Below are 21,553 nucleotides of genomic sequence, written 5' to 3'. Positions count from 1 at the left end.
TGTGTGTGTGTGTAGAGCAATTCAGAGAAAACTACTTGACCAATCTTCATGAAACTTGACATGAGAGATCCTGAGTATGGCATCTCCAGATGTTTTATAATTTTGTTGATAAATGTCTTTGATGACGTCATATCCGGCTTTTCGTGAAAGTTGAGGCGGCACTGTCACGCTCTCATTTTTAACCAAATTGGTTGAAATTTTGGTCAAGTAATCTTCGACGAAGCCCGGACTTTGGTATTGCATTTTAGCTTGGAGGCTTAAAAATTATGTTATGAGTTTGCTCATTAAAGTTGTCATTAAAATCGATTTTTCGCAAACAGATTTAAAATTGATTGCATCGTATTCTTCATCACATTCTGAATCTAACAATATATACATATGTCATGTTTACTCTTAAAATGTGATCACAATTAACAAAAATTGATGAATTAGTCTTATGAGTAAAATTTAAGAAATCGATACAAAAAAATTTCATCTTATTCTTTATCATTTCCTGATTCTAAAAACATATAGATATGATAGGCTGTATTCAAAGCAAGCTCAGGAAGTTAACACGAATACAGAAAAGCGCGCTTTCCTGCTTAGCACAATACGCTACTGCGCTATTCTGGCGTGTCAATTTTACTGCGTTTTGCACGTGGGAGGTGAGCGATTTTCTTCTCGCGGGGATTGATGAAGCTGTACTGTCTTGGTGAAAAAAATACAGTGCGTTCTGTTTCATTCCGTGAGTTCGACAGCTTGACTAAATGTATTAATTTCGCCTTACGCGACTTGTTTTGTTATCCCTACGCCATTTTTGTTGACTATGCATTGCCTGTCAAGTTGTTTTATTTTTCAATGACTAACATCATCTGACATGCATACGATTGCCATGTATAACTTCTCCAATCGTCAGAGAAAAGGCGAAGGTGCTTGTTATTCAAGGGAAGCAAATCCATGCTAACCCAAGCTACAACGTACAAGAGTTTTTCCCCTTGCTCGTTGTCGTTTATACAAATTTGCGGATGCGCGAAGGCGTACGTCTGCATGTGTGCAGTGCCGCGCGCATGTCTCTTTCTCTGTCTGTCTGTCTGTCTGTCTGTCTGTCTGGCTGACTGGCTGGCTCTCTCTCTCTCTCTCTCTCTCTCTCTCTCTCTTTCCACCATTGACATGATGTTTAGTATCGATGTAGAGCCTGTAATGTGTACATATTCCTATAAAAATATATCCTTTTCTGTTTTAGTTTTTGTATGTGAATGTCCGTGTAAATACGTAATTAGAGTAGTCCCTCTCTGGTCGAGGTCTGGTTGAAACAAAAAGCTCGTTTGTATTGCTTACGCCACAACCCTCGTAACATAACATAACATTTGATTTGATTTGATTTGATTTGGACATCTCTCTCTCTCTCTCTCTCTCTCTCTCTCTCTCTCTCTCTCTCTCTCTCTCTCTCTCTCTCTCTCTCTCTCTCTCTAAGCAGAGCCTCAAGTGATAACTTTCACATCCGTACTGTCTCGACGTGGACACGTTGCGATACAGAAGAACGTATAGGCATAACAGAAAACGAAAGGCACGAACAAAATCCATTTAGAATACTAGAGAAAGTTTAATGACTTACAGAAATAATTTTGTTCACAAAGCAAGGAAGTCAAAGTATAAGTTCATATCAAAGCAACCACGAAAACACAGAAAAGCACGTATTAGGCTAATAACATGAGTATTTTCAGATAAACAGAATGGAGTTTAAATGTGTTGAAAATTAAAAGTGGTTAATTCGTACATACACTCTATATGTTAAGCATTTCTAACCGGAGAAATCATCCAACAATTGTAAATCAACTCATGAGACACATACTCTGTTGTCAAACGTGTCTGATCATTATTAACACAAAGAGCAAAACTTAATTACTGGGAACATTCACCCAACAAATAGATGCTGGCCTCAAACAGAAAATCGCTAACACTTTTCGGTAAAGAATACGTATGTTTATTGGGACAGATGAAATGGAAGAAACAAAATACTGGATCAAAGTCGAAGTAGCGCGTTCGTTTAAAATACTTGATCACGTATATATAAATGATCATCATAGGCATGGGGCTGACGTTATGTGGCAAGGGAAGAAGCAAGTTGGTGCCGCTAGCCTCTATAAAGAGAAGTGTCCATATTTTGAAATTGAGATGTATTTTACACGTAGCTTGCTTTGTTTTTCTTTAAATAAATAAGCAGACGTTTATGTGGTAAATACAAAAATAAGAAAATAAAAATGATCATGATAAATAAAGCCCTACTTTAAATATTCAGTAAAAAAAAAGATATTTTTACGTTATTTTGCAAAAAAAAACAAAAGATTTTTTTTTTTTTTCCCCAAATGCCAAAAAAAAGTCTAGGGTCGCGCGAAAAAAATAGGGTCGGTCGGGTTACCGTAAACAGACCTATTTTTTGGGGGGGGGGGGGGGCCTAAACTATCCCCACCAAAGCACCTGGTTGCGTTATTCATTTGTAACAATGTAAACCGTAAATAATTTGCAGTTCCATGACTGTAGGCTATAGCAAAATATTGTGTTTGAAAAATAGGTTGGCGTATATATGTTACAGGCATTAAGTGAAACCAGGCATTACGCGTAATGCCTAAAATGTTCAGGCATTACGCGTAATGCCTGTGACCACTAGGCATTACACGTAATGCCTAAAAATACCAGGCATTACGTGTAATGCCTGAAAATCATTGTCAGGCATTACACGTAATGCCTGAAACCTGTTACAGGCATTAAGTGAAACCAGGCATTACGTGTAATGCCTGAAATGTTCAGGCCTGTGACCAGGCACTACACGTAATGCCTAAACGTATATAATGCCTGAAACCTCTCTGCAATTGTCGTTGGTGAGGTTTCTGTTGATGTTTGTGGGTGGTTTGTGGGTGGTTTGTTGGTGGTTGGTCGTGGTTGGTGGTGGGTCGTGGTTGGTTGGTGGGTGGTGGTTTGTTGTTGGTTGTTGATTTGTTGTTATTGTTGTTGCATTGAATCAAAAGACGGTCCAGGCGTCTGACTTTCAGCTTGGGGCATGTCGATGTCTTCATTTGGTTACAATAATGTCTTTTGTAGTTCTTCCTCCGTTTCGATCAAGTCTATGATCCCATCGGGCAACGTTGTTGATCTCAGACCGATCTTGGCTTCCGTGCCAAACATTGCTTTAAATGGCGATCTGCCTATACCGGCGTGGTGACTCGTGTTCTTTCTAAACTGGACAAATTTGATGCCAGCAGTCCAGTTCGTAGTCTTGTTCTCGCTCATCCATGCTACCAGCATATCCTCCCTTTGACATTATAATTATGTGTCAATTACTCTATCCGAGACAGCATTGGAGATAACCCGGTTTCAGTATTGTTTTACGATAGACGTAGAGCTGAATACCAACACTCAAATCTGTTTTTGACAAACACCATGTTCAAACAAACGAGTAAACAATTGTTCTTTTTCATTATCCTCCATGGTGACGAATAAGCAACTGGTGAAAACTCGACTGGAAATATTGGACCTCGGCTTTCCATTGTGACATGCACTCACACTTACGTGAAATTCAAACTGTGATGAACACTATGTCAGAAATACATTATTTTGCATTGCGAACCATCACTCATAATCGCAAAATAAAATGTGCAATCATTTCAAAGCTCACTTGATCGAATGTCAAGTTACTATATTCACACCATGAAATTTTGTCAACACTTTGTCCTTAAAAAATGTTCTCACCGTCATCCAAGATGTAATGGATAACTGTTCAGTGCAATAGGCTTTTATGTTGTGTGTATTGCCTGAATTGCTTCAGGCAATAAGCGTAATTTTGAGAGACAAATTTCAGGCAATACGTGTAATGCCTGGTATTTTTAGGCATTACGTGTAATGCCTAGTGGTCACAGGCATTACGCGTAATGCCTGAACATTTCAGGCATTACGCGTAATGCCTGGTTTCACTTAATGCCTGTAACATATATATACACCTGCATGCCTTTTGCTGTCAGTTTCAATTTGATTATAAGGTTTATGTTGTATGAGGGATACTCTTTTATTTGGGGAATGGGTATCCTTTTTGTGATGAGAAGTTCGCTTTCAGATAGGGAACAGCAAAAATTGTACACGCCGGACAACTTCCGTTAAACGTACCGTCCTTCTCATTTAAATCTTCGTGTAAACCACCACAGATCTGTATATGCTGTTACATGGGACAACATCTTATGTATCGATTTAACATTAGATTTTTCCTCTTTGAGCCATGTGACGTCATATTTGGGCGGCTGGCTGAGTTCACAAAAAAGTAAAATGCTTGTGTGCGTCCAAACGTAAATAACTTAAGCATTTTGATTATCATGGATTGATAGATAACTGTTATTTGTATTTTGACCAAAATATGACATTTGACACAGATCTCGACATTTATTGTTCACCTCGACCGCTTGTCACAGAGAACAAAAACCATCTCGATCGATAAAAAATGTCATATTTTAATTACAAAATGCAATAAACGTATAATGCCAACTAAAAAGCATTCAAACAAATAAAAACTTGGTAGATTTCTATGCGGAGCTGAATTAGTTTTCTAATTGGGGGTAGGAGGGAGCTGGGGGGAGGGGTCAGGGAGAGGAAATGAGTTCCTAACTCACACATGCGACAATCTGACAAATTGATTCAGTAGAAAATCATATCCACCAGGAAACAACCGAGTTGATTTTAAAAAGAAATCTTAGTGGCAAAATGCTTTTATTTCACGTGTAGGCAAGGACAGAACTGTGGTGGTTAACATGACAGTTTACACGGAAAGGAATATTTCCTTAAATTTCACAATCTCTGCCACTGACTGGCCTATTCTCTTCGCTGTCGACCAGAGTTCTTGTTCTTGTTCTGCTTTTTGGCTGACAAATCATCAAACAGTTGATTCCTAAACCGGGGGACTCCGAATTGGGGCTGGTTCTTATACGGATAGGTTCCAAAATAGAGCGATGGCTGTCTTTTGCCATCAGCGTAAGGATGAGTGCTGGAGCTCCAGCCGACATTTCCGCCGTATCTCCTCATACGATAGTGAAAGCGTCGCACGACCTTTGGTGACGTGTCGTGCAATGTAACGAACTCTATCATTGGTCGGTTGGATGGGCCGCACTGCCTGCATGCGGTCACGTGATATCCCTTCAGTCTTCCGGTCATGAATCCGCTTCCCATGCGTGATTGTTCCAAGGGCAGCGCCCGGAAGTGACTCACCATCCGCCTGACGTCTCCGTTCGTGTAGAAGTTCTGTGCAAAAAGGAACAGGTACAATTCTGAGAAGTGTGTTGGTAGATCTTTTAAATAGCTGTAGCATAAACGCTTCCTTACGCTTTGTTGTTCCAGAAGATCTTCCAGCAGCTTCTTTTTCCGTCCAAAAGAGCAAACAGACTGCCTGATTTAACAGTGTACGTATAAGATTAGTGTGCAGGGTATTTTTATCTGGCTCCCTCCCTCCAGGGATGCCTTTGTGTCTCTTCTCCAATGATCCTTAAACCAATGTAAGTTGTTCACGTCTGTTTGCACGTATGACTTGTCATATGCTGACGTGCTATATTTGATATTTGGTTATCGTTGTTGGGTTTGTTGGTTGTTCCATGTCACACGTTATGTATCGATTGAACATGGGATTTTCCTTCTTTGGGCCATGTGACAAACACTCATATTTAGACGGATAGTTTAGACTACAAAAGAGTGCAGGTTTGTGTGCGTTCTCTTTGAATAAATGAAAGAAATTCTAACTAAAATCGATCTATACATTTATGTTATTTGTCTGTTTGACAAAATAATTATGACATTTTACACAGATCTCGACAGTCATTGTTCACCTCGCAGGAACTCTCTCTCGAGCTGCGTTAAATGTCATATTGTTTTCAAAAATTCAAATAACTTATGATATTATTGTATTTGTTTGATTTGTGTTTCTTTGTGTGGATGTGTGTTTGTTTGTTAATTTAGTTTTTTGTTTGGTTGTTTGGTTCTTCACCTGGACAATAGCGTCGCTCTCGAGAAAGACCTCCCCCTCCGTAAACATACGGAGGAACAGATCAGGTCCCGGCTTGACCAGTGGCCGATTGGCGAAGTCCTTGTGGGTCAGATACTGGTCAGTGCCTCCGCCTCCCTGTAACACCGTCCCTGCTCCGGCTCCAACCGGACTGAACTGGATGTAGCCGCCTGAGGCTAGATACAAAATAAAGTCATTACAGTGGAACCCCCCTTTTTAGACCCCCCACCCCCCCAATTTAACACTCCTCCTCCTTTTAAGTCCTTGTTTTTCTTCCGAATTTCTGGTCATTACGTCAGTAAATCCATCTCCATCTAGAGGCTCCCTTATTTTCCAGACCTCAGTTTTGGAGGTCTTTAGACGGGCGCAGTGGCGTGGTGGTAAGACGTCGGCCTCCTAATCGGGAGGTCGTGAGTTCGAATTCCGGTCGATGCCGCCTGGTGGGTTTAAGAGTGGAGATGTTTCCGATCTCCCATGTCAACTTATGTGCAGACCTGCTAGTGACTTAACCCCCCTTCGTGTGTACACGCAAGCACAAGACCAAGTGCGCACGGAAAAGATCCTGTAATCGATGTCGGAGTTCGGTGGGTTATAGAAACACGAAAATACCCAGCATGTTTCCCCCAAAAGCGGCGTATGGCTGCCCCAAATGGCGGGGTAAAAAACGGTCATACACGTAAAAATCCACTCGTGCTAAAAACATGAGTGAACGTGGGAGTCTAAGCCCATGAACGAAGAAGAAGAAGAAGAAAAGACCTCCGTTTTGGAGGTCTTTAATGTAGTTCATAATCAAGTTTGGAAGAATGTCCGTTGTGTTGCCAAATGGTATACTTACGTATTTTATTATCAACATGTGTAAACATAGAAATCTGTTTTCTTAAGCCAGCAACTTACAGTTTACATGTACGTGAATAAGGGGCTTGATAGATTTCTCAACTTTTGAGAGAGGAAGTATGAATATAAATACAAAGTGAATTAAAACACAAGAAAGTTTAAGCATTAATCTGGGGTATAATGATAATACTACCGTTAGCACACACACACACGCACACACACACACACACACACACGCCCACACACACACACACACACTCACACACACGTACACACACACACACACACACACACACACACACACACACACTAACACACGTACACACACACACGCACACACACACACACACACACACAACACACACAATACCATCCTCGCCTAGATTCATGGCCACACACTAACACACGCCAACATGCTCCCTTCCTCTCCCACCCCGAAACAAAGCATTGCTTACCACCAGGGTTAGGTGCCAGGAAGGTTGCACTACCACCGTCCACAACCACATAACCGACGACCTTCTGCTGTGGGTTCTGCTTGGCCGTGCCCCCTCCTGCATCGTCCTGAACGAAGATCTTGATCTCCTCTATCCCACCTTGCCCGCCCTTATTAAAGATGAAACAAGTCGCGTAAGGCGAAAATACAACATTTAGTCAAGTAGCTGTCGAACTCACAGAATGAAACTGAACGCAACGCAACGCAGCAAGACCGTATACTCGTAGCATCGTCACTCCACCGCCCGTGGCAAAGGCAGTGCCAGTGGAATTGACAAGAAGAGCGGGGTATTCGTTGCGCTGAGAAGGATAGCACGCTTTTCTGTACCTCTCTTCGTTTTAGCTTTCTGAGCGTGTTTTTAATCCAAACATGTCATATCTATATGTTTTTGGAATCAGGAACCGACAAGGAATAAGATGAAAGTGTTTTTAAATTGATTTCGAAAAAAATGTTTGATAATAATTTTTATATATTTAATTTTCAGAGCTTGTTGTTAATCCAAATATAACATATGTATATGTTTTTGGAATCAGCAAATGATGGAGAATACGATGAACGTAAAATTGGATCGTTTTATAAAAAATTTTTTTTTTTTACAATTTTCAGATTTTTAATGACCAAAGTCATTAATTAATTTTTAAGCCACCAAGCTGAAATGCAATACCAAAGTCCGGGCTTTGTCGAAGATTACTTGACCAAAATGTCAACCAATTTGGTTGAAAAATGAGGGCGTGACAGTGCCGCCTCAACTTTCACGAAAAGCCGGATATGACGTCATAAAAGACATTTATCGAAAAAATGAGAAAAAAAACCGGGGATATCATTCCCAGGAACTCTCATGCAAAAATTTCATTAAGATCGGTCCAGTAGTTTAGTATGAATCTTTCTACACACACACACGCACAGACACACACACACACACACACACCCACACACACCCACACACACACACACACACACACACACATACACCACGACCCTCGTCTCGATTCCCCCTCTACGTTAAAACATTTAGTCAAAACTTGACTAAATGTAAAAACAAAAGAGTTGTGTACTCTCCAATACAAGGACAGCACAATACAGTACGAATGTTCGCTAATGAAAGCTTCATGAGGATCACGAACAAACACAAAGGCACAAAAAGCAATTTTAAGCTACACGTAGAACAAACATTATTCAAGACAGAAGACACTGACTCAACAAACCAAGATATGCAAGACAACCTCAATGATGCGATTCAGTGCCTCAACTTTATGTGCAGACCCGGAGACGGTATCCATCTCCCACCCCCGTGTCACCACAATGGCACGTTAAAGATCTTGGTCATTCTACCATAAGTGCAGATGGCTGATACCACCTAAACACGCAAACATCAAAAGCCGTGAGGGCGTAAAAACTCGAATCGTATAAACCAATTCATGTCCAATATAGGCAATTAAGACCTGACGGACAATAAGCCCCTTAAAATTTACTTCTTTTTTTTCAGTGCCTCGTCAATGCGCGTTGAATGATATAACGAATGCAATTCTCGTTATGTGTGAAAAGATTTGGGCAATGTTGCTTTTGATTTTCAAAAGGTGGTTCCAGCATGTGTTGTGGTCACGAAATTCAAAGTTTGATTAATTGTGTTAGTCCTTTTTTCTGCGCACATTTTGAAACTTAGTCACATCTCTGTGTGACCCCATCTTCCAAAGTGAAAGCGAACTTTTTAGAAATTTCAATCATGCGAATACTTCCGCCACGTAAACATTCTGTTCCTTTCACTGCTCGCCTCCCAGAATGAAGTTTGTCTCGGTGACTGCGTCATATCAGCAATAGAAAATGACGCGTAAGGTCACCGCTAAACTATGCATGTATGGGTATATATGGGTATACATTTTAAATTGTTACCCATTTTGCGTATGTATAAATAACACTAAGCAAGAGATCAGTACGCGAGTGAAACAATTGTCCAAACAAATCGTGTCTGAATAACAACAGATGCAAAACAAGAGGCGAAGCCTTCAAGGCTCACGTAAGAAATCGACAAACAGTAACACAAACTCAATCACTCCGTCACACTTTATCTATTTTTCTGGAGCTACGAAACCGAACAATGTGAAATCGTCTTCTCCGAATCGGCGAACTGCAGCTCGGTGATAACTGTATCTATACCACAATCCTTCACGCGATCTGACCTAACCTTTACCCCTGACCTGGTCTACATACCACACACGACACAAACCAGTCAGCTGTTTTTACCCCCCCCCCCCCAAAAAAAAAAAAAAAAAAAAAAACCCACCACCCGTTTTCTTTGGATACACACTTTAACTACATACGTGCCGACACAATGTTGATCATTGCTTCAATACTTTGAAGCTGTTGCTTGAATAATAACCAGGTAAAATTAGTATTTCGGTGTTCAGTCAAATGTTAAAGTTTCTACAACAGACATACATACAAACGCACGCACGCACGCACGCACGCACGCACGCACGCACGCACGCACAGACAGACAAAAGTTAGTATCGCATAGGCTACACTTACGTGAGCCAATAAAACGTTTACATCAAAGTGCATATATCCAACAAAGTCTAGATGTCTTGCAGGCCCAACAAATCTCATTAATACGCGTCTGTAATGTTTCCAATACATTTGAAAAGAGTATTACAACAACTGAAACAAACAAAAATGCTGAATACCAGACCTGAGGATTCTGCTGGTTGGATGTCGTAGTGGTGCCGCTGTTGCTGGGGTCAAACTGAAGGTATCCTCCGTTGTTGCCCGACGTCCCACCTTCCTTGGCCTTGTTATTCTCCAGCTGGATCAGGCCTACAAGTTGTGACCCTACAAACAATCATCATCTTCATCCTCATTATCGTCGTCATCGTTATCATCATCATCATCATCATCATCACCATCATCATCATCATCACCATCATCATCATCGAAAGAGGAAATCATAGTCGTCGTTGTCGTCGTCTTCGTTGGTATCATCATCATCGTTATCATCATCATCATCATCATTATCATCTTACATGGTTTTTTTACGAAAAGCAGATATCCGAGGACAACCGGTTCAAAGCGCTGCATATAATGCACACACATACACACACAAACCTCCAACCCCGTTTACCAGGGTGTGCAAAGATATTAGCTACATAATTATTTACTGTCATAGATCTAAACGAAGCTAAATAGTTTTATAACAAAACAAAACGTTAGATTTACAGTACAGACAGACAAACAAACCCTTGTGATACAGATATAAATGAACTGACCTCAAAATGATCGTTTCAGTAGGCCTACTTTTAGAACGTTAGCGGTGTATTAATATGTGTGTGTTTTTCTTTGGATTTTTTAAATAGTTATAACCATGGAGACTGCGATGTGAACTGAAAAAGGAAACAAGCTTACAACGGTTCCAGATAGCACGGTAGGCAGCAGAGAGGCCAACAAACACAATTACAAAACATCCCACGCGAACACATGTGACCCACCACCACGGAATGAGTCGCATGTCATCTTTGCATGATTTTCATATTTTTAGAGTTTCTTAAAGAACTTTTTATGCTCTATCCAGTGGTGAAAACAGTTTTTAGAAAAGAGCGAAAACTGTTTGAGTTATAAGCCTGTGACTAAGGTGACCCTCACACTGTTACCAGACACTCCCCGGACTTATATTAAGCCTAGCGCAGAACCACGCGAGGTGACATGCGACTCATTTCGTGGTGGAGGGTCACATATACCACCACCACCTGAAGCCACCACCTCCAAAGCCACCACCTCCAAAGCCACCACCCCTCCTTCACACACACACACACCTACCCTTTGATCCAGAAAAAGGGCTGGAAGGGACCTTGGCCTGGTAGGGCGAATTTGAATTGGTCGCGCTGGTTCCAGTGTCCTTGCTAAGCTTGAGCTTCTGGGTAGCCGGGTCATATGTGAAGAAGGCTCCTTGGGAACCCTGGTTGTTGTTCTTGGTGTTAGAGCTGCTGCTTCTGGAAGAGTCGGATCCTGGTTTGAGTTTGAGTTCGTGCGTATCAGTGTTGTACTGAATGTACGACCCCTGTGGGACGCTGTTTGACTTGATCTGATTGGTCCTGCCCCTGGTGGCACATTTTGGGAAAATGTCCAAGACAAGGAGAGAGAGAAGAAATGCAAACGTCTTACGGAGTGATTTTGCCATTGCTAAAGTAAATGTAAGCATGTGTGTATTTTTGTTTATAGCGTGCAGATTCTGGAGGAACAATCATACATTACAGCATAGACATAGACATAGACATAGACATAGAACACTTTATTATCTCAACGAGAAACTCAGGTGTGGTGTATCACAGCATTACAATATACAACATAAAACGTAAGAACATAAATAAAATATCGAGGCGCAAATAGTCTACTCATAATAGTTACGATTAGGATGATAATATCAGAACAAATCTCTCTCTCCCTTTCTTTCTCTCTCTCTCTCTCTCTCTCTCTCTCTCTCTCTCTCTCTCTCTCTCTCTCTCTCTCTCTCTCTCTCTCTCTCTCTCTCTCTCTCTCTCTCTCTCTCTCTCTCTCTCTCTCTCTAAGCAGAGCCTCAAGTCATAACTTTCACATCACATCCGTACTGTCTCGACGTGGACACGTTGCGATACAGAAGAACATATAGGCATAACAGAAGACGAAAGGCACGAACAAAATCCATTTAGAATACTAGAGAAAGTTTAATGACTTACAGAAATAATTTTGTTCACAAAGCAAGGAAGTAAAAGTATAACATTTCTGTTGTTGTTGTTGTATTCTTTCTTTTTTCAAATGTCCTATAAACGTTTGCGTTTCAAAAAAATAGAGTGTATTCTATTCTATTATATGCATTGTTCTTCCTTTTTTATTCACACACACACACACACACACACACACACACCGCGCACACACATACACACCCACAACCACACGCACACTCACGCACACACACACACACACACACAAACACACACGCGCACACACACTCACACACACACACACGCAAACACAGACCTCAACACACACTCACACACACTCTTACACACACACAAACAAACCCCAACACACACATACCTGCTATCGTTGCTGGCCTTGTCTACGTCGCTAACAAACTGGTCGTCGCTGGTGACGAGCTTGAGCTCCTCGGTGTTCGGGTTGTACTGGAAGTAGGCGCCCTCCAGGTCGTCCTGGGTGCTGACTCCGTTCGTGGCAGAGTCCGAGACAAGCTGGAGGTCCTCCGTGGATGGGTTGTAGAGAAAGTGGCTCCCTGTTTGCTGGCTACTCCCTCCTTTCGTTCCTGAAGCTGCTCCTTTGTCTTCCGAGTTGTTGAAGATCTGCACCAGCGCGGTTATCCCATTCTCGATGACTGGGACGTTGTAGCGTCCACCACCACCGCCTCCTCGTTGATTCCTGTGGTACCCTGCTCCTCCTCCCCGTCTCCTCCTGGAGCCGTAACCGGAGTTTTGTGCAGGGCTGTAGATGTAGACCCCGCCTCCTCCTCTACCTCTGCCTCCTCCTCCTCCCAGCACGTGAGCGTAGCGGGGGTTGTAGCGGTTACTGTAACCGTAGCCGTCGTTGTAGCGGGGTTTCTGAGAGCGTTGTCTGGAGGAGATTCTTCTGGAGTCTCGCGAAGATGCGCCAGCCTTGTAGTAAGTGCTACCGGCTGGAGCATAGCGCGACTTGGAAAAACGCGCCCTAGACGTGGCTCTTGAAACAGGTTCGCCAGAATTGCCCTCACCTTGCGCACGATGTCCGACAAAGCCACGAGAATCCTTGGTCTCTTTCCTCAGCGCTGATGACCTGACGTTTCGTTCTCGTCCTGAAGAAGCGTAGGAACCGCGGTATGCGGTGATGGATGGAACGTTGGGAAAGTTTCCCGAGGGAAAATCCTCCTCTGCGTTCAATCTCTTGTTCTTGAATCTCTCCACCTCCAAGGGGGAAGAGATGATGACGCGCGTCTCAAAAGACCTGGGACTGAGGTGGATGTTGATGTGCTCGTTGTCGTCGTTCCTCACGTCCCGTTTGCGACGAAGGGATGGGTGCATCTGTACCGAGCTGTCTGTGTATGGGACGATGGGTCTGTGTTTGTGGCGGTAGTACTGCTTTGGGAGTAGCTTCTGCTTTCTGGCTGGTTTAAAGTTGGGATTAACGCCGTGGACATGTCGTCCCTCGTCACCGATCTTTTCCTTGTGGTCGTCGTTCTGTCTGGGTTTATTCTCTCGGGGTGGGTTCTTTTGCTCGCGATCGTCGAACGTTCTGTGTTTATTTTTTCGGGGTGGGTTCGATTCTAAAGACGGGTATGTCCTTGTGGGTGGTGGAGGTCTCTTCCTCTGAGGCTGGGTAGTGGGCTGGTAGTTGTAGTACTTCAAACCCGGACGGGGTTGGAAGTTGGGGTTTTGGCCGTGGACTTCCCTCCCGGGTAAGTCTGTGTTTCGCTGCTGATTCCCGTCTGTGTCATGTGGCCCCGTGGGGTAGTCGTAGTCTTGACTGTTGTCGTCTTCACTGGTCATGAAGGGGTCGTCGTGGTTGTAGTCTGAAGGACTGTGACCCGCGTAGCCGTTTCTGGCTGGAGGTGGTGGAGGTCCCTGGTTGTAGTCGTTCTCGAACGGTTGGACGTTTCGACGCTTGCGGCTTGGCATTGTTTCTGAAGTCGGAGTGTTCGGTGTAGGTTGGTTGTGCTCTGGCGGTGGGCTATAAGGACTTTTCCTGTGTTCTTTGTTCTGCTTCTGGGGGTCAGAGCTCTCAGGCGACATGTCTCCCTTAGATTTGGTGGATGGCAGGGGCTGGCTCTTTGGCTGTTGCACGTTTCTGCGCTTGCGGCTTGGGATAGTTTCGGAAATTGGAGCGGTTGGTGTCAGTTGGTTGTGCTCTGGGGGTGGGCTATAAAGACTTTTCCTTTGTTCTTTGTTCTGCTTCTTGGCGTCAGAGCTCTCAGGCGAATTGTCTTCTTCAGGCTTGGTGGAGGATGGCAGGGACTGGCTCTTCGGCTGTTGCACGTTTCTGCGCTGGCGGGCTGGGATTGTTTCGGAAGTTGGAGCAATTGGTGTCGGTTTGTTGTGCTCTGGCGGTGGGCTATAAGGACTTTTCCTTTGTTCATTTATCTGCTTCTTGGGGTCAGAGCTCTCAGGCGAATTGTCTTCTTCAGGCTTGGTGGAGGATGGCAGGGACTGGCTCTTTGGCTGTTGCACGTTTCTGCGCTTGCGGCTTGGGGTTGTTTCGGAAGTCGGAGCATCCGGTGTAGGTTTGTTGTGCTCTGGTGGTGGGCTATAAGGACTTTTCCTTTGTTCTTTGGTCTGATTCTTTGGGTCAGAGTTCACGGATGATTTTTCTCCCTGAGGCTGGGTGGTGGATGGCAGGGGCTGGCTTTCCGGCTGTTGCATGTCTCTGCGCTTGCGGCTCGGGATTGTTTCGGAAGTTGGAGCGTTTGGTGTAGACTCGTTGTGCTCAGGTGGTGGGCTATAAGGACTTTTCCTGTGTTCTTTGGTCTGCTTCTTTGGGTCAGAGTTCACGGATGATTTTTCTCCCTGAGGCTGGGTGGTGGATGGCAGGAGCTGGCTTTCCGGCTGTTGCATGTCTCTGCGCTTGCGGCTTGGGATTGTTTCAGAAGTTGGAGCGTTTGGTGTAGGCTCGTTGTGCTCAGGTGGTGGGCTATAAGGACTCCTGCTTTGTTCTTTGTTCTGCTTCTTGGGAACAGAGCTCATAGATGATTTGTCTCCCTTAGGTTCGGTGGTGGATGGCATGGGCTGGCTTTCCGACTGTTGCACATTTCGACGCTTGCGGTTTGGGATTGTTTCTGAAGTCGGACTGTCCGGAATAGGTTGGTTGTGCTCTGGCGGTGGGCTATAAGGACTTTTCCTTTGTTCATTGTTCTGCTTCTTTGGGTCAGAGCTGTCGGGCGACTTGTCTCCCTTAGATTTGGTGGTGGATTGCAGGGGCTGGCTCTTTGGCTGTTGTACGTTTCTGCGCTTTCGGCTTGGGATTGTTTCGGAAGTCAGAGCGTTTGGTGTAGGTTTGGTATGCTCTGGCGGCGGGCTATAAGGACTTTTCCTTTGTTCTTTGGTCTGCTTCTTTGGGTCAGAGTTCACGGATGATTTATCTCCCTGAGGCTGGGTGGTGGATGGCAGGGGCTGGCGTTTTGGCTGTTGCACGTTTCGACGCTTGCGGCTTGGGATTGTTTCGAAAGTTGGAGAGATTGGTGTCGGTTTGTTGTGCTCTGGCGGTGGGCTGTAGGGACTCCTGCTTTGTTCTTTGTTCTGCTTCTTGGGGACGGAGCCCACGGGCGACTTGTCTTTCTGAAGCTTGGTCGATAGTGGAGGATGGCTCTTCGGCTGTTGTGGTTCTGTGGACTGACTTGGAGAGGGGAAATTTCTTTTTGGGCTTGTGTAAATGATTCTCTGTGACGGCGGTTGTGTATGTGGAGTTTGAGTGGGAGAGTTGGTACTTTGCTGGTCCTTTGCTGGCTCTTTTGTGTACTGGTTCAAAGAACGTCTTCGCGAGTTGAGGTTGAGGGAATCCGTTTTATCGTTGATGTGGCTGAAAATAGATTGACCTTTTGATCTTGAAGTGGGAGACTCATCAGCACTGTGGTTGTCGTCACCGTTGCTCGTTTCCTTGTCACTCCCTTCTAAGTTTGTGTCCGGGTTTTTTGTAGGCCATGCGTTTGAAAAATCGTTTTGTTTCCGAAAAGGACTGCGTGGGTAGGGACTGTTAGTCCCCCGTGTGTTTTGGTATGATGTGCTTCCAGGGTATATACTTTGACTGTTCCGACCTCTGGTGTTTCTTTGGTTAGTCCTAGAGTATGAGTTAGACCTCGCAGTTCCTTGGTTTGTGTTTTTGTTGTTCGAAGGACCCGTGTTACTTTGGGTGTTCCCTTGGTTTTTTGCTTCGTTTTTCCATGCGTTCGTGCCGGTTGCTTGGTTTCTACCTCGGTTACTCCAACGGCCCGAGTTAGTGTTTTGGTTTCTCTGATTTGGAGACGTGAATGCATTCCTTCCTTGATTTCTTCTCTGGTTTGTCGTGACGTATGATCCTTGGTTTCTGCCTTGATTTGCTGAGGGGTAAGTCGTGGTTGTCTGGAATCTGTTTTGGTTGGCCAAAGGGATAGGACCAAGCTGCTGCCTCTGCCCCTGGGTTGGCAAAGGAAGGAAGTTCGTGCCCTGATTTTGTCCTTGAGTGATGGGAGGGAAGAAATTCGGTAACTGGCTTGGTAGTGGCAGGGAGTCGATTGGTTGGTTCAGTCCTTGATTTGGAGAAGGGTACGGGTTATTTCCTTGATTCCTTGAAGGAAAGGGGCTACCCCCTGGGTTTTTTCCTTGGTTTGTGAAGGGAGATGTGTTGGTTCTTTGAGGGTATCTATTGATTCCTTGGATTCTTCCTTGGTTTGCTTGGGGGAAGATGCTGGTTCCTTGGTTCTTTCCCACGTTTACCCAAGGACCTGTTCTGGGTGCTTGGTTTCTGTTTTGGTTATTGAAAGAGTATGCATTGGTGGTTCCCTGGTTACCTCTTTGGTCAGTGAACTGATTCGTCCCCTGATTCCTTCCTTGGTTGCTGAAAGGATAGGAACTCGTTCCTTGGGGGCCTTGCGTGTTCTTCCAAGGGTCTTGGTTAGTTCCTTGGTTTTGATTGGTATTCAGAAACGCATTCCTGCCTTGGTTACCGGTTCCTTGGTTTTTGTTCATGTTGATCCAAGGATCTTGAGTAGTGAGTCGGTTTATCCCTTGCGGTGATGAGTTGTTGTCCTGACTCCTGCCTTGGTTAGTCCGAGGATCCTGACCACCTCTAGGAAACGGGTTCTGCTTTATCCAGGGATCAGGGGTCGACAAGCCGTTCCCTCCGCCTCTTTGCTGTGCATTAGGACCTGTACTGGATCGGGGGCTCTGCAAAGGATTTATGTTGGTTTCGGGAGCTACAGGTAGTGAATCAGTTCCCTGCAGACGCCTTATCCACTCCGGAGTTTCGTTGTTTCTGTCAAATGGGTCAGCGGGGTTACGGCCTCCTCTGGAGTCCAAGGGAGAATTTGTTCCGTTGGCGAGTCCTGGCCCCCCTGAATGTGGATACCCGCCCTGGCCTCCTTCAGGAGTGTTGACCAGTACTTTGACTGGGAGGATCAAAGGCCGCCGACGCCGGGTATGGGGTGGTCCTTCAGCGCCGTAGTGTGAGGGAACCACTCTGGTCCCTGCTACGTAATCTGTGGAGAGATTGATAGAATAGTGTGGATGGTTGGTATACACTCAGTATTTGTGGTTGAGGAGTTTGTGATGCTTTGGTAACATGATAGACCCGTTTTAGGATCTTTGGCTAATGATGATGATGATGATGATGATGATGATGATGATGATGATGATGATGATGATGATGATGATGATGATGATGATGATGATGATGCTGCTGCTGCTGCTGATGATGATGATGAAACTCATTAATTAATGTTTAACCCTCAAAGCTGAAATGCAATACCATAGTCCGGCCTTCGTCAAAGATTGCTTGAACAAAATTCCAATCCATTTGATAGAAAAATGAGGGCGTGACAGTGCGGCCTCAACTTTTACAAAAAGCCAGATATGACGTCATCAAAAAAATATATCTAAAAAATGAAAAAAAAGTCCGGGAATATTATACCCAGGAACTCTCATGTCAAATTTCATGAAGATCGGTCCAGTAGTTTTCTCTGAATCGATGTGTACACACACACACACACATACATACACACATACATACATCACGACCCTAATCTCGATTCCTCAAAACTTGACTAAATGTAAAAACTAACGGGAGCCCAAGAGGCTTCGCAAAAATGAGTACATTGCTTTTGCTATTGTCACAGCTTCTGATGACTTCATGTGATTTTTATTTCGCACTTGATTGTCCCATTGCTGAGAAATGCGGATTGCTTCTCCCCTAAGCTATTACCAAGAGGGTCATGCTACTTTGGTGTGTAAGTTTTTATATTTAATCAGCCACCAGAACTTCTGTCAGAATGACTGGGGCGGTTTACGAATCACAGTTGTATCACAGGGGCGGGCCGGAGTTACATGCATACAGTTGACCTGTGTCCGTCCCTGTCTTCTTCTTCTTCAGCGTTCCAGAATTTTCTGGTTACGTGTGAGCTCGTTTGCCCATTTGGGTTCCCCAAACTATACTCTGAGAGCATAGTCAGCTTCACTCCGCTTTCGTTGAGTTGGCATGCTGGGTATTTTCGTGTTTCCATAACCCACCGAACTCCGATATGGATTACAGGATCTTTTCCGTGCGCACTTGGTCTTGTGCTTGCGTGTACACACGAAGGGGGTTAAGTCACTAGCAGGTCTGCACATAAGTTGACCTGGGAGATCGGAAACATCTCCACTCTTAACCCACGAGGCGGCATCGACCGGGATTCGACCTCACGACCTCCCGATTAGGAGGCCGACGTCTTACCACCACGCCACTGCGCCCGTCTGTCTGAATTCGAACCCGTGACCCAAGGATCAGAAGTATAGTGCTGTACGAACTGAGCTTTAACACTCCAGAAGGGAACATTTCGAAAGCTTCCTTTATTTGGCGCTTGGTTGCAGCAGTCCCCCCAAACTTAAAAAAGAATAACATATAACTTCGAGGCTATGATAATGAGAAAAAGGGATAATGATGCCGATATCGCTTATAATTAATTGTAAACGATAGGAATTACTATGTATTTTCGTGATTTTTTGCTTTAAAAGAAGACAAAATAAATTGTATACTAATAACAATGGAAGTTTATCTAACTACAACTATTGTTTTACAATCAATTCACTCCCTCTTCAAATTGTTCTAAAAAAAAATCATTAAAATTCAGCAATACGCACAATTTTATCATAATGATTTGAAAGCCAGCTAAACAGTTGCTAGGCATTGAAAGAGACACAAACTTGTACATATGAGTTGCTAATGGCACAGACTGGGTACAGTAGTTTGCTGGAGTTTTGCTTCAACAGTATAGGAACAGGGATACATTGCGTTATAAAGTGTCTCAAAATGAGTCAATATTTCGTGATTCTATTGTCTCTCTCTCTCTCTCTCTCTCTCTCTCTCTCTCTCTCTCTCTCTCTCTCTCTCTCTCTCTCTCTCTCTCTCTCTCTCTTTCTCTGTCTCTCTCTCTCTCTCTCTCTCTCTCTCTCTCTCTCTCTCTCTCTCTCTCTCTCTCTCTCTCTCTCTCTCTCTCTCTCTCCTCACCTGGCGACCTCTGGTTCAGGGCCTCACCCAGGGCCCTCTCCAGCACTTTGTTCCGCTGTTCCATGTAGGCCAGCAGCTCTTCCTGCGAGGCGTCTCTCAGGTCGACCTCCTCAACCTCCTCCTCCTCCACCACTTCCTGTTGCCACGGGCTCCCGGGGAGACTCTCGCGGACCACCGGCCTCTCGTCGGGATCTTGCGAGACTTTGTAGTTCTCGTGGTACTTGGACTCCCGAGACCGGAGTCTGTAGATTCCGGTGTCCGTAACGGAGAGGCCCTCCCCTGCTGTGTGGCGGACCACGCCGGACTTTTGAATGTGGACGTCCGAATCGCCGCTCTGACCGAACTGAGATTTTGGCCATGGTTCGCCCAAAGAATGGGGGATACACATGAGAAAGGCGAGGAGCACTAAGCCTTGAACGTTTGACGAAAACGTCATGATGATAGTTTGGGGCTGTTGGGGCTTTTTTTTTCAAAATAACTAAAAGGCAGTGAACTATTGAAGAATTGATTTCAAAGTTTACATTTCTCTGGAAAGCTCTGAGTGAATATCGCTGATACGTAGTGAGTAAAGTTTTTATTTAGAAGTAGGTCCAGAAATGTAGAAGGAGGTCCAGACCAAATTCCGGAGAAAGAATTCGACCCCTGTTTTGTGAGACGAATTGTCTAAAAGATTAATAACAGCGATTTACGTGTGAGGAGGTATGCAATTTATCACAGAGTTAATTGTCAGCAACCTATTTTTACAGTAACCTTGTGGAAATCCACTGACACAAAGACAAGTTGTGTTCACAATGTCCGAGAAATCGTTGATAATTTGAAACAGAACGTCCAGCTCAAGTTGATTTCTTCAGAACTCCAGTGCTTGAACCACCAGCTTCTAAGGCGCCACAGTCAGGACTCACAAAGCACAGGTATGATCAGGCATCCAGTTCTTCGAAGTCAGTCACATCTCTGTGCAATCAGAACAATATAACTTCATTGTCCACAGAACCGCACGGGGCAGTACCAATGTCCTCTGCAGAACCGATCACAAGTAACCACTAGCGAAGCTTTCCTTCCATTACCTCAGCAGAACCAATCCCAAATGATCACCAGCGAAGCTTTCCTTCCATGAGGTCGGAGCACCTAGACAGTAGCTCCGCGCCCGAAAACAAATGTTCAAAATACTGGCGAATTCTTCGGCGCAGTCCAAGTTTTAAAGCAGGCCCAAAACAACTTAGCAGCGGCCATTTCAAACATGGCGAGGCCGGTAAAAGACCAGCCACCTGCGGACAGGGGGGGTGCCTGCCCGGTACAGCAACAAAAAAAGGTTGGGACCAATTATTCAACCTTTGACTGCGTGTGTAAACGGCTGAGCCGAAGGATCATGGTGGTTGTGAGAAAATGTGGCCAACTTGCTGGGTGTCCAAACACACAAGAAGAAAGCGAAGAAATCTGTTGTGCAAGGGTGTCTCGTTGCTTTTGTCGCATCCATACTTTTTTGCACATAGAGAAGTTGTCTTTTTGATATCCATTGCTTCTGTCTTACTATGTTGGCTTTGCTTTCCCGTGTCCGTAGTTGCTGCGCACAGCGGTGTCTGTTCTTAGACACGGTTTCTCCTTTGTGCGTGTGTTTTTCTGTGAAAGTAAATGTTATTTAGAGCGCCATAGAGAATGGGGAACAAATACGCTTGCGACGATCATCCTTTTTGAAGACTTTAAAAAAAGTTTTGATATTGTTGTTGTTGTTTGATTACTTCAATGGTTCGTATGTTCTTAGCTACTACTACACTGATTCTGCATAACTCTCACTTACTCTTGTTTTGATCTTTCTACGGTTAAGGTCAAGATCTTGACTTGATTCTGCCTGTTCATTTATTCTCGTTACTTGCGAAATACGGGGACGTTTTAGGTCAACATCTGGTATCGTCAAGACAGCTACCATATTTGTATATTCCAGTCGGAAAAATACCGAAAACTATATTTCAAATTTTAATCTGCGTAAAGGCATGTCCTCAATTAAGCCGGAAGTCGACTTCGCGAAGTATTTTTTC

The 21,553-nt window shown here is 44.3% G+C and overlaps 1 protein-coding gene across 2 annotated transcripts; it reads right to left on the bottom strand.

The window, feature by feature from the left end:
* Positions 1–3,970: 3,970 nt before the first annotated feature.
* Positions 3,971–20,677, bottom strand: LOC138949310 (serine/arginine repetitive matrix protein 2-like). 2 transcript variants are annotated; one of them, XM_070321102.1, is made up of 7 exons: positions 19,521–20,677; positions 12,405–17,517; positions 11,148–11,428; positions 10,027–10,166; positions 7,303–7,450; positions 5,996–6,189; positions 3,971–5,259 (listed from the first exon to the last, which is right to left on the bottom strand). In XM_070321102.1, exons 1-7 carry the CDS (start codon positions 19,954–19,956, stop codon positions 4,834–4,836), a joined length of 6,738 nt encoding a protein of 2,245 aa, XP_070177203.1. In that variant the 5' UTR covers positions 19,957–20,677; the 3' UTR covers positions 3,971–4,833. The 2 variants fall into 2 exon arrangements, with proteins under 2 accessions (XP_070177203.1, XP_070177204.1); XM_070321103.1 differs by having other exon boundaries at positions 11,148–11,320.
* Between the last annotated feature and the right edge of the window lie 876 nt (positions 20,678–21,553).

The sequence above is a fragment of the Littorina saxatilis genome, linkage group LG15 (genome assembly GCF_037325665.1).
Source record: "Littorina saxatilis isolate snail1 linkage group LG15, US_GU_Lsax_2.0, whole genome shotgun sequence".
Taxonomy (NCBI): Eukaryota; Metazoa; Mollusca; class Gastropoda; order Littorinimorpha; family Littorinidae; genus Littorina; species Littorina saxatilis.
The sequence above is the reverse complement of the archived record's forward strand: the minus strand, read 5'-3'. Positions and strand labels throughout refer to the sequence as shown.

Bases quoted from the DNA above. Each gene is read 5' to 3' on its own strand.
- LOC138949310 (XM_070321102.1), bottom strand. From the start codon at position 19,956: ATGACGTTTTCGTCAAACGTTCAAGGCTTAGTGCTCCTCGCCTTTCTC. The intron at 11,429-12,404 runs GTATGTGTGTGT...ATGTGCCACCAG, and splicing joins AAGGCCAGCAACGATAGCAG to GGGCAGGACCAATCAGATCA. The intron at 7,451-10,026 runs GTCTGGTATTCA...ATCTTTAATAAG, and splicing joins CCAACCAGCAGAATCCTCAG to GGCGGGCAAGGTGGGATAGA.